This window comes from Rattus norvegicus, chromosome 3, assembly GCF_036323735.1.
Source record: "Rattus norvegicus strain BN/NHsdMcwi chromosome 3, GRCr8, whole genome shotgun sequence".
NCBI lineage: Eukaryota > Metazoa > Chordata > Mammalia > Rodentia > Muridae > Rattus > Rattus norvegicus.
In genome coordinates this window covers 100,486,661-100,506,451 of record NC_086021.1, presented here as the reverse complement: position 1 = coordinate 100,506,451, position 19,791 = coordinate 100,486,661, and the positions used below count along the sequence as shown (strand labels likewise).

The 19,791-nt window shown below is 42.1% G+C and overlaps 1 protein-coding gene and 1 pseudogene across 1 annotated transcript in view; one reads left to right on the top strand and one right to left on the bottom strand.

Annotated features, from left to right (window-relative positions):
* Hsd17b12 (hydroxysteroid (17-beta) dehydrogenase 12) overlaps window positions 1-19,791 on the top strand; it is a 123,506-nt gene that overhangs the window by 62,447 nt on the left and 41,268 nt on the right. Inside the window, exon 4 of the mRNA NM_032066.2 lies at window positions 10,020-10,127. Coding sequence (NP_114455.2) covers window positions 10,020-10,127 — 108 coding nt within the window. The remainder of the gene's footprint in view (window positions 1-10,019; window positions 10,128-19,791) is intronic.
* Window positions 13,765-15,057, bottom strand: Timm23-ps8 (translocase of inner mitochondrial membrane 23, pseudogene 8; annotated as a pseudogene).

The window sequence follows — 19,791 nt, the reverse complement described above, 5'->3', positions numbered from 1 at the left end:
AATATTCCAGTAAGTCTTGTACAGAATGAATGACATAATGTTCTTGGCACATAATTAATTTGAGGTAACTGATTGCTGTAATATTACTGTTTTGGTGGTAGGATATTAACATCAGCCCCCTGCATTTTACATGGTACTGTATGTCCTCTAGGGCATCCTGTGATCACAGCGATGTGCACCACGTTCATATTCTTGGAATTGAATGAGACTACATCAACTACCTTTGCTTTCAGTCTGCTTTCCTACGTGAAAGCCGTGCTCTTAACAGTGTAAAGGAGGATGGGCACTGGGTATGTTCTCTGTTGACCAGAAAGGTGGCTGAGCTCTTGGCAAAATGTTCTTTAAGGGTTCAGTGAAGTGGCTCTGCAGGTAATTATATACTTGAGAGGCAGGAGCAGGAAGACTGAGTTCAAGGTCAACTGGGTATGGTGGTGAATGGCTTTAATTCCAGCACTCAAAAAGAGCAGGCATATCTCTGAGTTCAAGGCCAACCAGGTCTGCAAAGGGAGTTCCAGGTCAGCCAAAGCTACATAGCAAGTCCCATCTCAAAAAGTCAGGAGTAGGAGGGTAATCAAGGTCTTTCTTGGCTGCACAGTGAATTCTAAGACACCCTGAGCTACTTAGTATTCCATGTGTTTAAAGAAAAATATTCTAAATATTCAGGGATCTTCCTGCCTCTGTCTCCCAAGTGCTGGGATTAAACAAAGCCACACAGAGAAACCTGTTTCAAAAACCAAAGTCAAAACCAAACAAATACAGAAAAGCAGTTGTTAAGCATCTTACTTCTGAATGCCTTGGTGAGATTAGAAATTTAATTTAGAATAGAGTCTTTGCCAAGTCCTGGGTTCTGTTTACCCAACCCCTGTCCCATACACTGTAAAACAAAATAACCTCTTACCTACCGCCCAACCCTCCAAACCAAAGCAACAGATTCAGATCTTGAAAAGCATATCCCCACCCCCAGCCCCACAAGATTACACAGAACCAGAATTGAACCTTTTGCAAACAAAATGATACTAAAAGACAGCTTACTTTTAGAAACATTAGTGCCAGCAGTTTCAGAAGAATGGTGCTAAGGTATCTGACTTCTATGCTTATCAGTTACGCTTTAAAAAAGGAGGAGGGAGGGGTATTATGGAAGATTACAAAAACAGCTGTTAATTGCCTTCTAACTTGATTTTAGTTCAGTTATCCTGCATGGCTCATTTTTCAGGCCAACAAAGAGAAGAAAAAACTCATTCTGCTAAAACATAACAGAAACATTGTTACATGATTTAAGAAAACACAGATACAATCACAGAATCTGTGAGACCAAGATGACTATTTTAGCTGGAAGATATGATAATAACCAACTTTCTAAAGCAAATAAATGGATAAAACCATTGTGTTCTCTCTCCCTAAAGCTGGGCAACTAATAGTATGGAATCCTGCAGGCTCCCTGCACTGGCCCCTCCTGTCCCCACTGCTGTCTCTGCTCATACCCCTCCTCTCTGGGAACTAATGGATCAGGTGCTTAGTCCTTTCTCTGCCACCTGTTGCTTTTTATAATAAGTTGAGGGTCCTCTATTTTGCCACATCAGGTCCTTCTTGAAAAGCAGTGTGGTCTTGTCACGTCCTAGTTACTAGTTACAACACACTGGATGCTAAGTGCTTACAACCCCTGGTAAATGTTACCTTGCCTCAGGATGATCTTCTAGGCACATGACAGGTGTGTTTGTACAAGGCCCCACCCTTGGAATGGCCCATTCTTATTTAAGATCTGCTGTCACTATCTTGAAAAATCAAGTCATTTTTAACTTAAGACTCTACATTATTTCTCACCAAGTTCTACAAATTGAGAAGCTGCTCTGCCTGTTATCCTGACACCTGCAACCTCCACTGGCTTCTTCCTACACTGATCATTATCTTTTTTACCTTCCAGGTCTCCCTGTGCACTACACATGGTTAGCTACAGGAGTTCTTATGACATGTGTCCCTCCTCCCCACCCCCAAGTTTATGCCTTTTTCTACTTTTCTCTATGGCTGATTCTTGTTTTTTCTTAAAAAAAAAAAAAAAAACAACCCAAAAAACAAAAAAAAAAAACCAAAACAAACTCCATGCAAATGTTATGTTGTGTTTAAAAATTGCACTTCACATGTTACTTTCTCTTTCACATTTATTAGAACAGCATCCTTTACCAATTGAGGGCATTACCTGTTGTCCTCAGGGGAAGCCTGGCATGTGGGTGCTACTCAGTATGTTTCTTAACTTTATTCAGAGAGCTCATATTATATACAGTAGGCTCTGTTGGACCCTGAATGACAAAGATGAAGCAACAGCAGCAAAACCCAGACATTTCTGCCCTCATGCACGTCAGGAGCAGGCGCTTTTCTGGCCATACATGCCTCTTGCAGACTCGAGTGATAGCCTGTCTTTAATTTCAAGTCATGGCTGTAACAGGCATCTTCTGCTTCCTTCATGGGTGATGGTGACCACTTAAAGCTCTGAGATGTCCAGAATCTTGCATTTGGGATCTGTTCTTCTTAGTGATGTCTTGTGGATGTCTGCAATGTCTTGATCTTCTTTCATCGGATCTGAGACACTGTTGATGTCAAAGCAGTCATGCTTCTTATAAGCACTGCAGTGGTTTGAATAATACTGGCCCCATAGGCTCATATGTTTGAATGCTTAGTCATCAGGGAGTAGAACTGTTTGAAAGGTGGTGGGCTGTAAGGTTTCAAAAGCCCAAGCCAGGTCTAGTCACTGTTTCTGTCTATGTGTCTCTGTCTCTCTTTCTCTGTCTCTCTATGTCTCTATCTCTATCTATCTATCTATCTATCTATCTATCTATCTATCTATCTATCTATCTATCTATCCATCCATCCGTCCATCTGCCAGCTCCTTCTCCCATACCATACCTGTCTGCTGCCATGTTTGCTCTATGATGGTAATGGATAAAACCTCTGAAACTATAAGCAAGCCCCAGTTAAATGCTTTCTTTTATAAGTGGTGTGTCTCATGACAGCAATAGAACAGTGACTAAGATGAACACTAAGGAAAAAAAACTTGCCATTAGGAAAAGTTATATCAATGAAAGACTCTGATTCTGAAGATCAAAAGTGAATAACAGTGACCTTTTGGAATAGATAAATATAATGATTCCACAGGGTGCACTGTAAAGCAAGCTGAGTCAAAGAACTAGCTGGACATTAGAACACTGTGACATGGATTCCAAAGTGATAGCATAATAAATAAATCACTTTTAAAAGTAGAGTCTGATGTTCATGGTCAGCTTGGGATGAGGTGAGCGGTTACAGAGTTAATAGCACAAGTAACACCCCAAACAGCCTGCGTCAGTAAGAAAGAAACAACTATACATTAGACTACCATCTGTGTAGACATTGCTATCATCTTATGTAGACATAAGCATGCACTTGACCTTTAGTTTCATAAGGCACACTCAACATGCTATCACAGGACATCTTTTCAGGAACTGTGCAGGATGGACAGCATCACCTTCATGGGCCAAGAGTCGGAGTAAGAGCCAAAAACCCTCCGTTCACCACCACTGAGCTAGACTCAGGTCCACCTGCACGTGCGCCTCATTCCTTCCCAGTGAACTCTGTTTCTGTGCTCCCGACAATATCATTCTGTAATCTGAAGCACAGAAATGGGATTTTCCTTTTGTTTTTTTTTTCCCCTCTCCTTTCCAAACAAACAAATAATTCAGGTGTTTCCATTGGCAGATAAGTTTTTAGGTGGAGAAAAGAAGCATCTTTTCCAGAATATTTCTTCGAGAGGGACTTAAGCTAGTGTAGAGCTCAGTTTGCAAAGAATGAAGATGTCCGTGCCATGAGGGTGGGGCAAGCCTATGTGTGAAGCCTTTATTGCCACTGCTCCTTTTCATCTCGGCACTAGAGTGAATAAAATGCTATAACCTTGGCTTCAAATAAAGAAATGCTTGTTGGGGATGGAATCCTAATGAGCTGTGATTTTTTTTTTTTTTTTTGGTTTGACTGAAAGCGGGTCTTTTTACAAGAGATTAAAAGTATCATGAGCCCCTTTTCAAGGGCAATGAAAGGGTCAGACCATTATTTGTGCAGTATCCCTGATAACTTTAACTAAATGAGCCTTCTAGCATGGGGTCTGATCTGTTCACTCTCTACTGGTTGCAGTCGCCTTTCCTGCAGAGCCACAAAAGGCAGGCACCCTCTGTGGGGAGACACGGAGAGGAGCTGGAGGATGTGATAGGTCTGAAGGTAAAAAGGAGCCAGTAATAAGGATTTGGTTAGGGGGCTTTTTATTCTTTGTTTTCCCCTTAAAAATAGGAATAGCATTATTTCACATCTCTAAATACATAACATATAATTTTGTATGAAAATGAAGTTTCTTTAAAACACACATTTGTACTTAAATGAAACTTGATAAATTCAGACCTAAAATTGGTGATTGCTGGCTGTTGGAATATTTGCCTAAGAGCCTCTCACTCTTTACAGGACTTGGGTAGGGAGACCACCTGTGACATAGCCTCAACCTTCCTATCCAAGTCCCCAGTCAAGTCTTGGCTGATTTCTAAGGGATATCAAGATTCAAATGTGTTTGAGTTTATGGGAAGATTAAGAGGAGAAGAATTGAGTTGTCTTAAGTTTATCTTCTATTTTAAGATGCCGAATAGCCTATGTTATTATGTTTTAAGTGAGCAGGTCCTACCAACGCATAATTTACTTCTGTAGGGGAAGATCAAGAAGTATCAAAGATGGCTTCTTGTACCATCTATGCTAACTTCCATACCCTTTCAGCTTCCATAGCAGAGAGCTTTCTGTTGCATGCCAAGTATCCCACTAGGTGCTATGAAAACAAGGAATAAAAATGATCCATGTTTGGTAAGAAGTGGATTTAGGTCTATACTTGGCCTCAGACTCATTCAGGATACTCTGAGACAGCAACCTGGCTGTAGCATCAGAATGCCCGTTTACAGTCACTATAGAATCAGTGTTTTCAGATGGCTGCAGCATCAGTACTCCTACTTAGAGGTCATAGGAAGGCTATGCCATCAGAGTACCCACTGAGCCACCTCCCAGCCTCCCCAGTGGAATTTAAATTTTTTTCTCTTAAGAATCTACAGAATTTTCCCATGAGCCATTTATGAAACATAAGGATCAGCCTTCTGACTGAACTACTGTGGTTTAGACAACAAGAATTTCCTTGTTGAAGCAACCAGCATGACTCATCTCATGTCTGCAGCAGTTTCCAAATTCTTTTGTGTATTTATCCTATTCACCTGTGCTACTGACTTTATTCTACAATAGCTTCTAGTGTTAAGAGAATTGGCAGAGGCTATGTCATTCCTTGGGCCTCAGAAGGGTGAGAAAGGACAAGAATAAGAATAGCCTGTCATTCTAAGGCTTTGATGTAGTTGCTGTTTTCCCCCAGCAGATAGCTACTGGTGAACTGCATGTAGATGGTGGTCTTGGGAAATACTTGGGTTAAGGAAATAGTAAAGGTGGCACCAAGGTTACTTGTCTTGTGTAAGTATGCAGTGGTAGCTGTTTCTGTTCCAGGTGCTACCCTTGTGCTGCTTAAAGTTAGCTAATTCTTGCTCATTATTGTCTTGTTGGTGAGGTCAGAAGCAGAGTCGGGAGTAGGGGAATGATGTGCCTCGCCTGGAATTCTTTCCTTTGTTTCTTAAAAAACTAGCCACTTCCCAGTGGGTGTTTCTACAAAACAACTCAACTCCTGCACCTGAGGCTCAGGGAGCACTGTGAAGGCGGAGGGTAAGAGTCAGGATCTGGGAGCTTGCTGTGAGATTGTGTCTACTAATGATGTTAGAAGCTACTTAGAAAGTCTCACCAACATGACTGCCTAAACAGTGGCTTAACAAGGACAACAGCAATACACATGCCAAAGTGGACAGGGTGAATCCCACCAGGCCTCAATCCTATACAAAGAACTATGGCCAACTAAGGAATTCTGAGAGTGGGAGAAATCGTCTTCCCCAGGGAAGTGCCCACCAATTGGTTTTCAATACCAAATGGTCAGCCCTGAAAACATACATATAATAAAATTATACAGACTGAGCAGGTTGTGTTTAAGAATATATATGTATATACATATATGTACTTAACCATTAGTGAAAAAACAAGAGGCAGTGAATGTTGCAGGGAGTTTTTACAGCACCACTTTGTGCCCATGGTCAATCACGCGTGTGCACTGCCCAGGAACTCTTTGGATCCATGAATGGAACACACACACACACACACACACACACACACACACACACACACACACACTAGCTTATTTTTAAAATTCCTTGGTACTCCTAAACCTTCCCCTGCTACCCCAGGCCTAATCGGGGAAGTGGCCAATGGCCACTTACCTGAAGTCTCACATGGCTGGTTGGCTTTATTTCCTGCCGATCCTGTGTCTCATCCTTCTTCACCGAGTCATGGCGATTCTACCCTCAGAGCTCTTAAGTGTCCCACTGGCCACTGGCCATTGGCATCTTAATTGATCCACCAAAAGCGAAGTGGGGACAAGGACCTTAGTGTCTGGACACTCAGATTCATGATTGAATCAAAGTTTTACAACCAATATCCAACAAATGAATTTGAAAGCAAGCAGAGAGACATATGTGGAAGGGATTGGAAGGAGGAGAAGAGAAGGAAGAAATAATGTCATTACTTTATAGTCTCAAAAAAGAAACAAAATAAAACATGGTAGCCTCTTACCACATCAGCCTTTTAGGACATGTGGACTTACTAGAAAGTCTGATTGCCTAGGCACAGTTCATGTCTGGATCTGATGTACCCTGCTGTTTTCCCTTCTCACAGCATGGTGGATGTGGGACCCACTCTTGCAGTCCTCAAGGCCTGTCAGTGCGCCTGGTCAAAATATGATCCTCAGAAAGGAGATGTAATAGATGTCTTCAGGATTCTTCTGGAAAGATATTTCTGTCAATGAAAGGGACTTAGCCAATTCCATTGGGCATTGTCACCAGCAAATGATACTGGGAGTGGCCCTCACTGAATCCAGGAGGGAGTAAACATGGGATGAGAATGCAGTGGGGAGGTCCTCGATCATATGTGCCAAAACAGAGCTTAGTCTTTGTCTTCTAGAAACTCTGCTGGGGGCGGGAAGATAAGCAAGTACATACTTTATTAAAAACAAAGGTGTCAGTAGTTCAAAAGCTAGGCAAGCCAGGCTTCTCTGAGAAGGTAATATTTGTTCAAGGACCCAACAAGAGACAGGGAACTTAGAACATTCCAGATCGAGGGGAAAGGAGGTACAAATGCCCTGAATGTATTTAGAACACACTGTGTTCAAGGAGCTGTGAGGAGCCTTGTCCTAGAACTGGGGAGCAGTAGGAAGAACAGCTGGAGGTGAGCGGAGACAAGTAGCAGGCTGCTTGCCAAGACTTCAACTCTTACTGCAGTGAGATGGAAAGATGCAGAGGCGAGGGGGAGGAGGGGGAGGAGGAGCGGGAGGAGGAGGGGGAGGAGCGGGAGGGGGAGGGGGAGGAGGAGCAGGAGGAGGAGGAGGAGCAGGAGGAGGAGGAGCAGGAGGGGGAAGAGGAGGAGGGGGAGGGGGAGGAGGAGCAGGAGGAGGAGGAGGAGGAGGAGGAGCAGGAGGGGGAAGAGGAGGGGGAGGAGGGGGAAGAGGAGGAGGAGGAGGCGGCTGCGGCTATGGCTGTGGCTGCAGCAGTGGCAGCAGCAGCAGCAATGGAAAATATTTAAAAGGAAAAAGAAGCTGTGATTTCCTTACCTGAACATGATTTGAAATTACCCAGGAATAAGTTAAAAACTTAATTTTCTTGAGTAACTAGCAGCAGTTGCTTGTTCCATGTGTGAACACAAAGAAAGCTTCATGGAGTTCTTCACTACAGAACCTTCTTTCCAAAAGTCAATCAAATTGATTTTAGCATCCTGTGTATCTAATACAAGTGCCTTCCTCAAATCCTATGTGATACAAAAGCTGAGTTTGACTGAAGGTATAGGGGCTTTTGTTTTTAAACACAGTTACTAAGTACTCAGTGCTCGTGTGGAGAGAATTGTTCTTCAAATCAAACAGCTAAAGGTATCTTATTCTCACATCACATTTACACTGAATACAAGCGAACTTTCGGTCTTTTGTTTAGGGGCTTGTTTATCCATGTTAAATCCGGGATCATGTCAGTGTCACATAGGTGGGGAATTCTGAGGCATTTGCTAGTAAGGCATAATTGGCCCAGCAACAAATGACGGTTCATTCTTCAATATATGAACGCACATTACTGACTGTTCAGGAACAGTCTGTTTACCTTGAACACCAGGAAAGGTATTTCCTGGTCAATTCTTCTCTCCAGGTTATTCATGAATTTCTATGTAGGGTCGATGCTTTTCATTGACTCTAACTAAAAATCAAATCTGTCACAAGCCAGCTCTAGGTTTAGCCACAAATCCTTTGAGATCAGGAATGGACACTTCCTGTGAGGATTAATCATGAAAACTGCATGATGAGTTCACAGTGACTTCCACTGAAGAAAGGTTTATTTTGGGAAGCAGAATTTTTTCAGTGAATTCTTTCAAATTAGCCTAAGTTCCAAAGAAGAGCATCCTTAGTCTGTATGGGGAAGGAGGGCCAGTGGTAGAGGAGAGACAGAGCTGGCGTTTGTGACGTGCCCTCTCTACCAGTCGTCCTCATCTGAGCCCAGTAGACTAAACTGGGTAGTGGTCGCTTCACTGTCACAGGAGCATGCTGAGCTCCTACAAAACGTCCTCATGCTCATTCTGTAAAGTATGGGAATGAGATTAGTACCTGTGTCTGGGTCACCTCCAATCCCACACTTTCCAAATGTCTGGCTCGTGAAGGTGGAAGTGACCATTGTCTGCTGACCGTGGAGAGTGCGCTTCCCCCAGTTCTCACTTCAGAAGATCTTACTTCCATCCCAGCTCTTTGGACCTTAACAGTCTTAAGGAAAGGAAAGCGTCACGGTCTTTCCTATGTCACCTTGTAAATCTATCACTGTACACTTTGTGTGGCTCTTTAACTGTAGTGACTTAACTGTTAATCAGTCCAGGAACTACAATAAGGTCACATTCTGCATTCATTTTACCAAGATGAACTTTTTCCTTTTAATGTATCACACGGTGAGACTTTACAACAGTTAAGAGCATTGGCTGTTCCTCAGAGGATCTGGATTCAATTCCCAGAATCCACATGGCAACTACAACTGTCTCTAACTCCACTTCCAGGTGATCGGCATCCTCATACAGACATACACGAAGGCAAAACATCAATGCACATAATAAATACATAAATCTTAAAGGATACTGGTGTTTTTGTGGGACTCCTAATTGGGGCTGGGGGCTGTCTCTGACACTTTTGCCTACTTTTGGGATCCTTTTCCTCCTACGGGGTTGCCTCATCCAGCCTTAATATGAGGGGAGATGCCCAGTCTTATTGCAACTTGATATGCCGTGTTTGGTTGATATCCCTGGGAGGCCTGTCCTTTTCTGAAGGGAAACTGAGGAGGAGTGGATTGGGCGAAGGGGTAAGGGAGGAGGGACTGGGAGTAGAGGAGGGAGGGGAAACCGTGGGCAGGATGTAATATATGAGAATAAATTGATAATAGCAAATCTACTTTACAAACATAAAGACTTCTACCTGAGATTAAGAGACGTCAGCTTGCAATTAAAATCACAAAGGCAGTGATATTTAAAGAGTATATAGTATTATGATATGAATCATGTTTTGTTATTTGGGCCTGAGTCTGAAAAAGTAGTTATCATTATTGATTTACAAGAGGAGAATTGACAGGGTGCTCTCAGGCAGCCTGGTGACGAGGATGGGACTTTTAATTGCTGAACTATTGTTTTGTTGACTCTCTCTATCATCTCTTAGAAATAGTCTCATGATTGCTTAAAATTATCCTGCTCTAAATGTCATATCAAATTGGGGGGGAGAAAGCTTGAAAGGATAATGTTATCCAGAGATTTAATCATAATTGCCGTGTATTAATTTTCCCTTTGGCTCATCATTTGTCTTTTTTTTCTCCTTCCAGAAGAAAAATTCAACGTTGAAACAAGGACCATTGCTGTCGACTTTTCATTGGATGATATTTATGATAAAATTAAGACAGGCCTGTCTGGTCTTGAAATTGGCGTTTTAGGTTTGTATTTTGCCTCATTTAATGACACATTTTGTGCATCTTTTGGCTTTTACTGTATCTAGTGATAAGATTGTCACTGATCCAGTTGGTCAGTAGTGAATACTAACCTGTGTGTTTTTGAAGCTTTGCCCTGTAGGTTGGAGACATAGGTTTTTTCCCTTGCTTGCTGTACTTGCTGTCCCAGTCCCTCTCTATACATTACCACCAGTGAAAGGCTGGACTTGGTAGTGACACCTGTAATGCCAGCACTCATCAGGTACATGATACCAAACATCCATGGCCAAGGAGATGGAGGCCTGGGAAAGTTAACCCTGTAGATACTACTAACAAACCATGAAATGTTAATGCCACAGAAAGGTGGTTTTCATCTGTTTTACACCAAACAGAGAACACCACATATGCTTCATGTTTCCTTGCTTTGGACACATAAATGTCCATGGAAAAGGCTTGGTGTCAAGAGACTTGGGATTTGTCTAAAGCAACAGAAGGACCGAGGGGCAGTCTGAGTTGTCTGTTTTCTCTGAGTCTGTTGCTGTGTTTTTTTTTTTTTTTAAAGATTTATTTATTTATTATATATGAGTACACTGCAGGTGTCTTCAGACACACCAGAAGAGGGCATCAGATCTCATTACAGATGGTTGTGAGCCACCATGTGGTTGCTGGGATTTGAACTCAGAACCTCTGGAAGAGCAGTCAGTGCTCTTAACCACTGAGCCATCTCTCCAGCCCCTGTGTTTTTATTATACCTCAGCTGCTTGCTCTTACTGGAGAATCAAATGTTTTTGCTGAAATTATGGGAACATTGAACTGTGCAGTAGAAAAAAGTTATCAGAAAGTCCCGACAGGGTAATAGGGAAGATAAAATAATCACATGTTTTTCATGTGTGGAATTTGTGTGCATATACATACATAATAGACATTCACACGCACACACACATATGACATTATAGTAGGAGGAGAGCTATTTATGAGAAAGAAAGGAACCAGTGAGGTGAGGGAAAGGGGATGGAGGAGGAAACAGGGCATGGGGAGGTGGATAGGATATGAAAAATCATGAGATACCGTGTGTGTGTGTGTGTGTGTGTGTGTGTGTGTGTGTAGGCTAGAGGTCAAACTTGGGCTTCTCTGTTCCCTGTTCACTTTGTGTTTAAAGATGGCCTATCCTTGGGACCCGAAGTTAGGCTAGGCGGGGCCTAGAGTCCCCCTTGCTGGAATTACAGTTGTGTACTACCATGCCTGTCTTTTTATTGAACGCTGGGAATTGAACTTGGTTGTTTATGCTTGCAAGACAAACACTTTAATAACTGATCACTCTTCCAGTCCTCATAGGAGACCTTTTTAAACTTTTCTTTTTTTTATTGTTTTGGTTTTTCAAGACAGGGTTTCTCTGTGTAACAGCCCTGGCTATCCTGGAACTTGCTTTGTAGACCATACTGGCCTTGAACTCATAGAAATAGACCTGCCTTTGCCTGGGATTAAAGATTTGTGCCACAACACTCTTGACTCCTTTTTAGAACTTCTAAATAAGGCAGTTTGTAGGGTCTATTACCCAGTATAATCCCCCCAAGTCTTTGTGGACCTGTAGCTAACCTGGCCTGTCTAGTCTGTACCATGCGTCTTCATGCTTGCCCACCTATACATATTCTACTCCTGCCTCTGTCTGCAGAACCAGCTGGTAAGATAAATAAAAACACAGAACTAGTTTTTGCCTTTGTGTCTACCTGTTCTTTTATAAATGTATACATTGGGAGAAGTCTTTAAAAGTTCCCCTTCCTTACCCTAGATCATTAAACACCACTAACAGGGGGAAAGTTCTGACTGTTTCTAAGCCTCCAAAAGAGCAGTTATAAGTTGCTTGTCAATAGAGATGCTGCTATGGTTTATGCCGTGGCTTTCTCTGCCTTTAGACTAGTGATGGACTAGGGAATGATGAAGGTCATCTTAGGCAGGAAGGTGGTTGATAATTCCCAATGAAAGGAGAGTGGGAACAGTCATTATATTGTAAAAGGAATGGCTTACTTTTAGTGGTTTGTGTTGTCGTGACTTTTCTTTGTAGAGCTCAGCTACTTTTCAGTGAGTAAAGTAAAACAGTAGATACTCTAGGATCATGGAGTCTGAGATGGGAGATGTTGGGCATCAGGTTGGTGCAGTTCTGAGGGATTGTTTGGGAACTCTTTCCTTACCCAGAACTTTTATCAGAGCCAAACTGTACCAGAACCGAAGAAAGGCTGCAATTTGAGTTCAGGCATGATAGATTTGTTAGAGATAAGAGTCTGGGACATGTGGTCCCCAAGCACCCCCTGCCTCTCTCCTTCTCTCTCTGCTACCCTTTCTAGAATCCTAGTACTTTTCCCAGTACATATGCACTGATGTTTGTACACAAGGAAAGATGTTTCCCCGTACCTCAGATGCTATGGAACCATCATCCATAGTCCAGCTCCTTAGTAAGTGGTGCTTTGTGCTTGTTATTCATCTGTTAGTTCATAAATGAGTGATAATAAAGACTTGTAGAAAGTAGTAAGGAAAGCTAAGAGTCCTTCCATATATAATGTTCTATGGGAAAGGCAGCAACGAGCCAAGTTTTTGTCTGTGATAGGGCATACTGCAACATGAGCTGGGGCAGTTGAGTATAAGGGGACATAGCTGTGACTTGGCTTAGCCAGTGGGGTTAGAAAAGGGAAGAGTCCAGAAATACTTAAGAAAAGCAGGAATTGCTGAGAGGTTGTAGATGGCTCAGAGAAGAAAAGTCTAGGGATGACACACCCACTTATTAGGCACCATATACTGAAATACACTGTTGAGGAGAAACCTTTAGGGGGTGATGCTCATTTAAGTTTTTTGGTTTCCCTAGGAGAACAGTTCTCAATCTGTGGGTCATGAACCCAAAAATATAATTAGAAAATACATATACATTATGATTCATAACAGTAGCAAAATTACAGTTATGAAGTAACAGTTTTATGGCTGGGAGTCACACGAAGATCTGTATAAAGGGTCACAGCATTAGAAAGGTTTAGACCCACTGCTCTAAGAGATCCAAGTGGTGCTGTAGATAGTTGGGAATGCATAGCCAGGCTTCACTGGTGCCACAAGACTGAGGTAATTCAAGGGCAATGCTGCAGACAGCCCTGTGGAGTGGCCTTCCTTCATCTAAGGCCACTGGTGGTAGGAAGCATGAGTTTTCTTTGCTTCTCTGTTCAGTAGAGCTGTAATACAAGCCACATAGGCAATGCTAACCCTTCTAGCAAGTAGCTCACATTTTAAGAATTTACAAAATGTTGTATTTTGATCCTAGTCACCTCTACTCCTCTCCTTACCTAAGTACTCCCCTATCTTCTTCTTGTCTCCCATACCCTCTCACTTTTATGTCTTTTTAAAATAACAATCCATGGAGTCCAATTTGTGCTGACCATAGGTATTGAGCATTTATTAGAGCTTGATTAACCTACCAGCAAGTAGCCCCACATTTTGAAAAGGATAAAAATAAACAGATAGACTTAGTTAGGTAATGTCTTTTATTTATACGTAACTGTATCCAGAACATTAACACATTCACTGGTAACCAGTATAAAAATTATTGAAATGGATGGTTCAGAGGATAAAAGTGCTTTCTATGGAAACCTGATGACATGAGTGTGACTACTGGATCCCATGGTGGAAGGAGAAAACAGACTTCTGAAGGTTATTCTTAATCTCCACGTGTACTCTGTGTCTTCCTCTATTGCTTCACACCTTACTTTTTTTTTTTTTTGGTTGTATTTTCACCCTTTATTTGGAAAACAGGGCAATATTAAGTTTTAGATTTTTAAATGAATTAACATGGTAATAAATTTGGAGAGTAAGTGGTTTTCCAGTTTGGGGGCAGGAGGTGCGAGGTCATCTCCAAAGGAGAAGAGAACACATTCTCAGTGAGCCACCAAGGGTTTGGCTTCCACTCAGAGGGCAAGCAGTGCAGTCCAGGCTAAGCATCCATGATCTTTGTCACAGCAAATCAGAGTCTCCAATTGTTCAAAGTAATTGTAGGTGCAAGAGAGAAAGCAGCTCCAGACTGACTTATTCCTTGATCTGGATGACTATGAAGTGTCCCCCATTCCTGAGGTGGCAGACATCTTCAGAGTGACTGTTGGAGCAGGGAACCTTTCATGTGCTCCCAGTTGTTATACAGTGCATAGACACTGGTGAGTGTCAGTCCCGCCAGGCCACCACGTGCTATTCCTCGAAGACCACCTGTACATTTATATAACATTCCTGTCATGGTTCCAGCTGCTACTGTGTTGAGGTCATCTTCTGCACCCCGTGTTTTCTCAATGATAACGCCAAAAGCACTATAGAGCAAAGCCAGGGAACCTAGAGTATTAGCCCAAAGTGCCCCTTGTCTAGTCACCATATTCAAAATCTGTACATTTCTTGGTTTGGACCAGGGCATGCTCTGAGTTTCCTTCAATCCTAAACGAAGCCCGTTCAGTGCCCCGAATGCAGCCCCTGTCATGCAGCATCCTCCAATGGTGAAGAAAGCCAGTTCAAACCTGCCTCGGGTTTTATTAGCTCCAGTTGGCAAAATAAACTCATCTGTATCCTGAACGAGATAGCGTGGGTCCACATTTAAGTAAGGAGACAGGGGGTTCATACCAGTCAGCGGGACGCCGGCCAAATCAGCGTTCGAGTAACCCGCTCCTCCCGCTCCGAAGAAGCCCGCTAACCCGCCGGTGGATTTGTTGCTACTTCCTCCGCCACCCTCCATGAGGTCGCAGCGGCGGGCTTCCCACCACCACCTCAGGCCGGGGTCGTGTGCACGGCCGTGGCCCCGACAGCAACAGCGGGAAGACCCGCTCACACCTTACTTTTTGAGACAGGATTTGTTACTGAATTTGGTGTTTACCGGGTCAATGACTCTCTTGCTTTTGCCTTCCAATACTAGGATTGAAGGCCTGTGCAGCTGAACCTAGGGTTCTTGTTGTTGTTTGATGATGGGGATCTGAACTCAGTCTCCTGCTCACATGGCAAGAGCTTTACCCATTAAGCATCTCCCAGCCCCCAAGACCTAGCAATTAATATTAGGTTACAGGAAAGTATTTTTCCTACTGATTATTAATTTAGTAATAGTAGAAATATAAATATTCATAGGATATACTCTATTTGAATAGAATTAAGCATAAAACTATAATCAATGCTCAATAAGGAAAATTAATGTTTTCAAGATTACAAAGGAAAATGCTAAAGCTTTTGTCATAAAAGAAACATTAAGTTTTCAGTGAGATAAATGGAAAGAAAACAGCTCTGAACTGTGCAAATGTATACTGAAAGGTCACCATAAACTGTTGAGATCTAAATGCTGTGTAGGCTGTTAGATCCATAATCTGTTATGTAAAAATTAGGCAGCTGCTGTTGTCTTCCAGGTAAATGCCAACAAGTGCAGGTTCCAGCAAACTTATAAAACGTCACCATTTCAAGAAAATCATGTCCTTATTTCCTTTACCGAGAAAGCAATTGGTGAACAAAATATGATTGCCATTACACTTACTTGATCTGGAGGAGGTTCTCATATGTGTTCCAAATTGGTTTGGTGGACTCTGCACAAAACATCTCAGATGTGTAATTTGCCAAGGCCAAGGGAGTATCCTTGGATTTGAAACATATCATAGACTTTTTTTTCCCCAAATTCTATCACTATGACTTCTTTAACTTTGTAAAAGTGAGATCCTTTATTCTGCAAGGGCAAGAAAAGGCCCTTTGGGGAAATTTAGCTACTCTTTGATTCATGTGTTAAAAGCTACTATGGCTTTTGAGTGTCCTAGTGAAGACTTTCCTCATACCAAATGCTTTCAGACCCCCTCCCCCCAATCCATGGCACTGTGGTTTGTGTAAGCTCCACCTGAGTTACAGAGCCATCTGGTACCAGATAGGAGTGTCATCCTGGCTTAGTTGGTGTTTAAAACTGTGGTATCTGTAACACCCATTGACTGTGGGTCCTATTCATACACCTTGCCCCTGTTTTAAGTGACCTCAATTTAATAACGGTATATAGATATAGTAGAGGTATAAAAAATAATTTTTATTTTTTTCTTCCTGTGCCTTTTATAAGTGAATACTTACTCTACTGATGTATGTGGTGCTTTTTTATAGACAGCTTTCACTTTTAAATTTTTGACAGTTTCACACATGTAATGATGTATTTTGAACATATTCACACCCAGTTACCTTCTGTTCATTCTTCTAATCCCCTTTCCCAGCTTATCCTCCTACTGTAATGTCTTTGTGTGTGTGTGAGAGAGAGAAAGGCCCAGACTCACTGACTTTAATTAGGATTGCTTACATGAGCACAGTTGTGTGGGTTATTTGTTAGTGTTTTAACCCTCTGGTCAACCGAACGCAAGCTTAAAGAATAAATTCTTACCTGTGCATCCATTTCCCCCTAATTAAACCTCACAAATTTGAGAAGTAAACACATACCAATTTTCTCCCCCAGAACCCCTATTTCCTAGACTTCTCTGGGATAGTCAAATATTAATGTCCTATTTACCAAACCAAAAGGCAGTTTGAAAAGAAATATTCAACAGGTTAGTATCAGTCAGTTCTGTCTAAATTCCTAAGTTTTCCAAGTTTCTTAACATAAGACCAAGAGGACTTAGTTAACTTCTAAAAAGCAACTTGAGTATGGAGATGGCTTTCAGTCCCCAAAACATTAAAGGAGGACTAGACGTAGGAAGCCGGAGGTTGCAGAGTTGTGTTAGAGAAAGCTATAGAATTGCGTGGAAGGAAGGAGTTTGAGTCACATAGGAAATTAGGACTCTATAGTCCTAGTTTGATGAAGGAGGTTAAGAATAAAAACGTCTTAACTTATTTAGAGGGTTTAGAAATCTGTAAGGTTATAGCCTGTCTTCCCACTCTTCTTGGGAACTTTAAAATATTGTTTTAAATTGTCTTGTGAAGTGTAAATACCTCCAAAGGTCCAGTGGTGCCTATCATTTCCATCCTACTGGGATTAGTTACTCACTTTATTACTTTTGTACTTTTAACTTTATCTGTTTATGTTTTACTGTTGTGAGGACACACCATGACCAAAGCAACATTTATAGTAGAAAACATTTAATTGGGGGGCTTGCTTACAGTTTCAGAAGTTTAATCCATTATTATCATGGTAGGAACAAATTTCGACGCAGTAACTTAGACTACATCTCCATGCACAGGGAGACGCAAGCGCGCGCGCACACACACACACTCACACTCTCTGGGCTTGGCATGGACTTTTGAAACCCACCCCAACTGACATACTTCCTCCAGCAGAGCCACACCTCCTATCCTTCTAATCCTTTGGAGTTGTGTCAGTCCCTGGTTGACTAGGCATTCAAATATATGGCTGAGGCTTAAGAAAGAGCAGGAACTCTGAGCTGAAGCGTGCTAGACAGGTGTGTAACAGGAAGGCTGCATGGGGAGGAAGCAGGTTTGTTTTTGTTTTGTATCACTGCCAAGATACAGCTTTGTTTTCTAGGGATAAGGACAGGTAACACTTCCCCTCTGTACTGCTGCAGTCTTACCCTGTCACCAGCCACACAGCACAGCAAAGACAGTTCCCAACAAGCTTTCCTGACAGGTACCAGCTGCAAGTTGGCTGTCTCTAGGCCAGTTGTGACCAAGTGGCTATAAATCCTAAGTTTCTGTGACTCACTTGGGTTTCAGCTGTCGAATTATTCACAACCATCCATAACTCTAGTTCTAGGAATCCAGGGCCCTCTTCTGACCAGGCACATACATGGTATACATATATGTAAGCAAAGCACTCATATACATAAAATATAATAATCTAAAAAATAAATCTTATTTTTCAAAAGCTAAGCAATATTTATATTATATAATACCTTTCCTTATATTTAAAACATATTTTTGGGTACAGTGTGCTACTTATATGCAAGAAATACGTGTGATGGTATAACGAGAATAATTGGTAATTCTGTCATCTCAAATCTTTATTATTACTTTGTGTTAGGAACACTGAAAATCTTACTAGTTATACTAATTATATTACAGATAGTTATAAGTTATAGTTACCCTGCTATGCTGTAGACCACTACAAGTTATCCCTCCTATTTAGCTGCACTACTGTATCTTAACTATTCTCTTCTTCCTTCCTTCCATTGGTCCTTACCTTTAGCCAATCATCATTTGCTTCTCTCTGCCTGTTTGCTTATGGATTCATTGAACCAGTTAGATGTTAATTTGTTAAACTGTTAAAATTCTAGAGCAATATCAGTAGACAGGACAGTAAAACACATCACTCTCATGAAAGATAACCATTGCACAAGCGGTTGAGAAAGAGGGAACTGTTGAAACAGTTAACAGGCATCACACATGATCTCCCTGAGAAACCAAAGGACAAGAAAAGAGATGTGGGAAGAGCTTCTAGGTAAAGGAACTTCATGCATCTTGATGCCTGTATGCTTTGGAGGACATGAGAGATCATCTTTATACTAGAGCAAAAATTTTAGAGGGTACTGTAGCAAAAGAGTGGTAATTAGACAGAGTTCTTAAAGTCTTAGAAAGCCAGCTTCATAAATATGGAGCGGTAAAGGAAAAACTTTAGGTGAACTTTACTTAATAGTATTTGAGCAAAGAACCACTCATACCTCAGGCCACCTTGAGAACACAAAGAGGCTCACAACTTAGCCCTGTGATGTGGACAGTAGAACTTGGGTAGGAAAAATAGAGGTGAGGTACAGAGGTGGCTTGTTTTCTCTGCCAAGTTTGCTTTGTTTAGGTATGGTCGGAGCCATTGCTGGCCTGTGATTGAGTTGGCTGCTGTATTAACACTCACCCTGTTTGTCTCAGAAGTGTGCTCCTAATTGTATAAAATGAGGGCATGACTGCTCCAAGGTATGGTTGAGGAGAAGGTTTTTATTGTAGATATGAGGAAGAAAGTACACCCAGAGGCATCTAGGCGTGGAGAGAGGGTAGTAGACTAGACGTGACTGGAGGACTGTACTGGGCTGAGAAAGGAGAGCAAGGACCAAGAGAGAAGGGCAAGACAGAGGTAGGGCGTGGGCACAAGGTAGTGGGAGTGGACTGAGGGTACTTGACGAAAATGGCAGGGTTATTTAGGAAGGAGACCATAGGAGAAGGCAAGCCCACAAGCTGGAGAACTTTAGGGTAGAATCCAGAGCGAGAAGAGCTGAGATAGAACCGTAGTGCCAGCAAGGACTCTGAAACAGGTGCTTGCTATGCTGAGACAGGCTGGAGGCCAGCATGTGCTTCACGGTAATGGGCACTACACTTAGCCATTCACCCCCAGTTTCTTTTGGGCCTGATAAAAGTTAGATGTTCAGTTAGCTTACTTGCTAAGTAGGAAATTGTAGTTTGTTAAGTAGGAGTGAAAGCATGCATGGATCCTCAGGCCAAATTTAGTTTAACAGACTTTTGGGGGAAGTCACAGTAGAATTTTAAGTACAAACTGACAACATTTTTAGGAAGTCAGAAGGACTCCCAAATGGAAGAAGGCAAGAAATGTGAGGAAGCCAATCAGGCTTTTCCAGGATGGTAAGAGCATATCAGATGGCAGCAGTGGAGAGTGGGAATGCTGAGAAGAGAAAGCTGAGAGCTCTGTGACCCAGGCTGGACAGAATGGTGCAGGCCTTTAATCCCAGTACTTGGGATTCTCTGTGAGTCTACACAG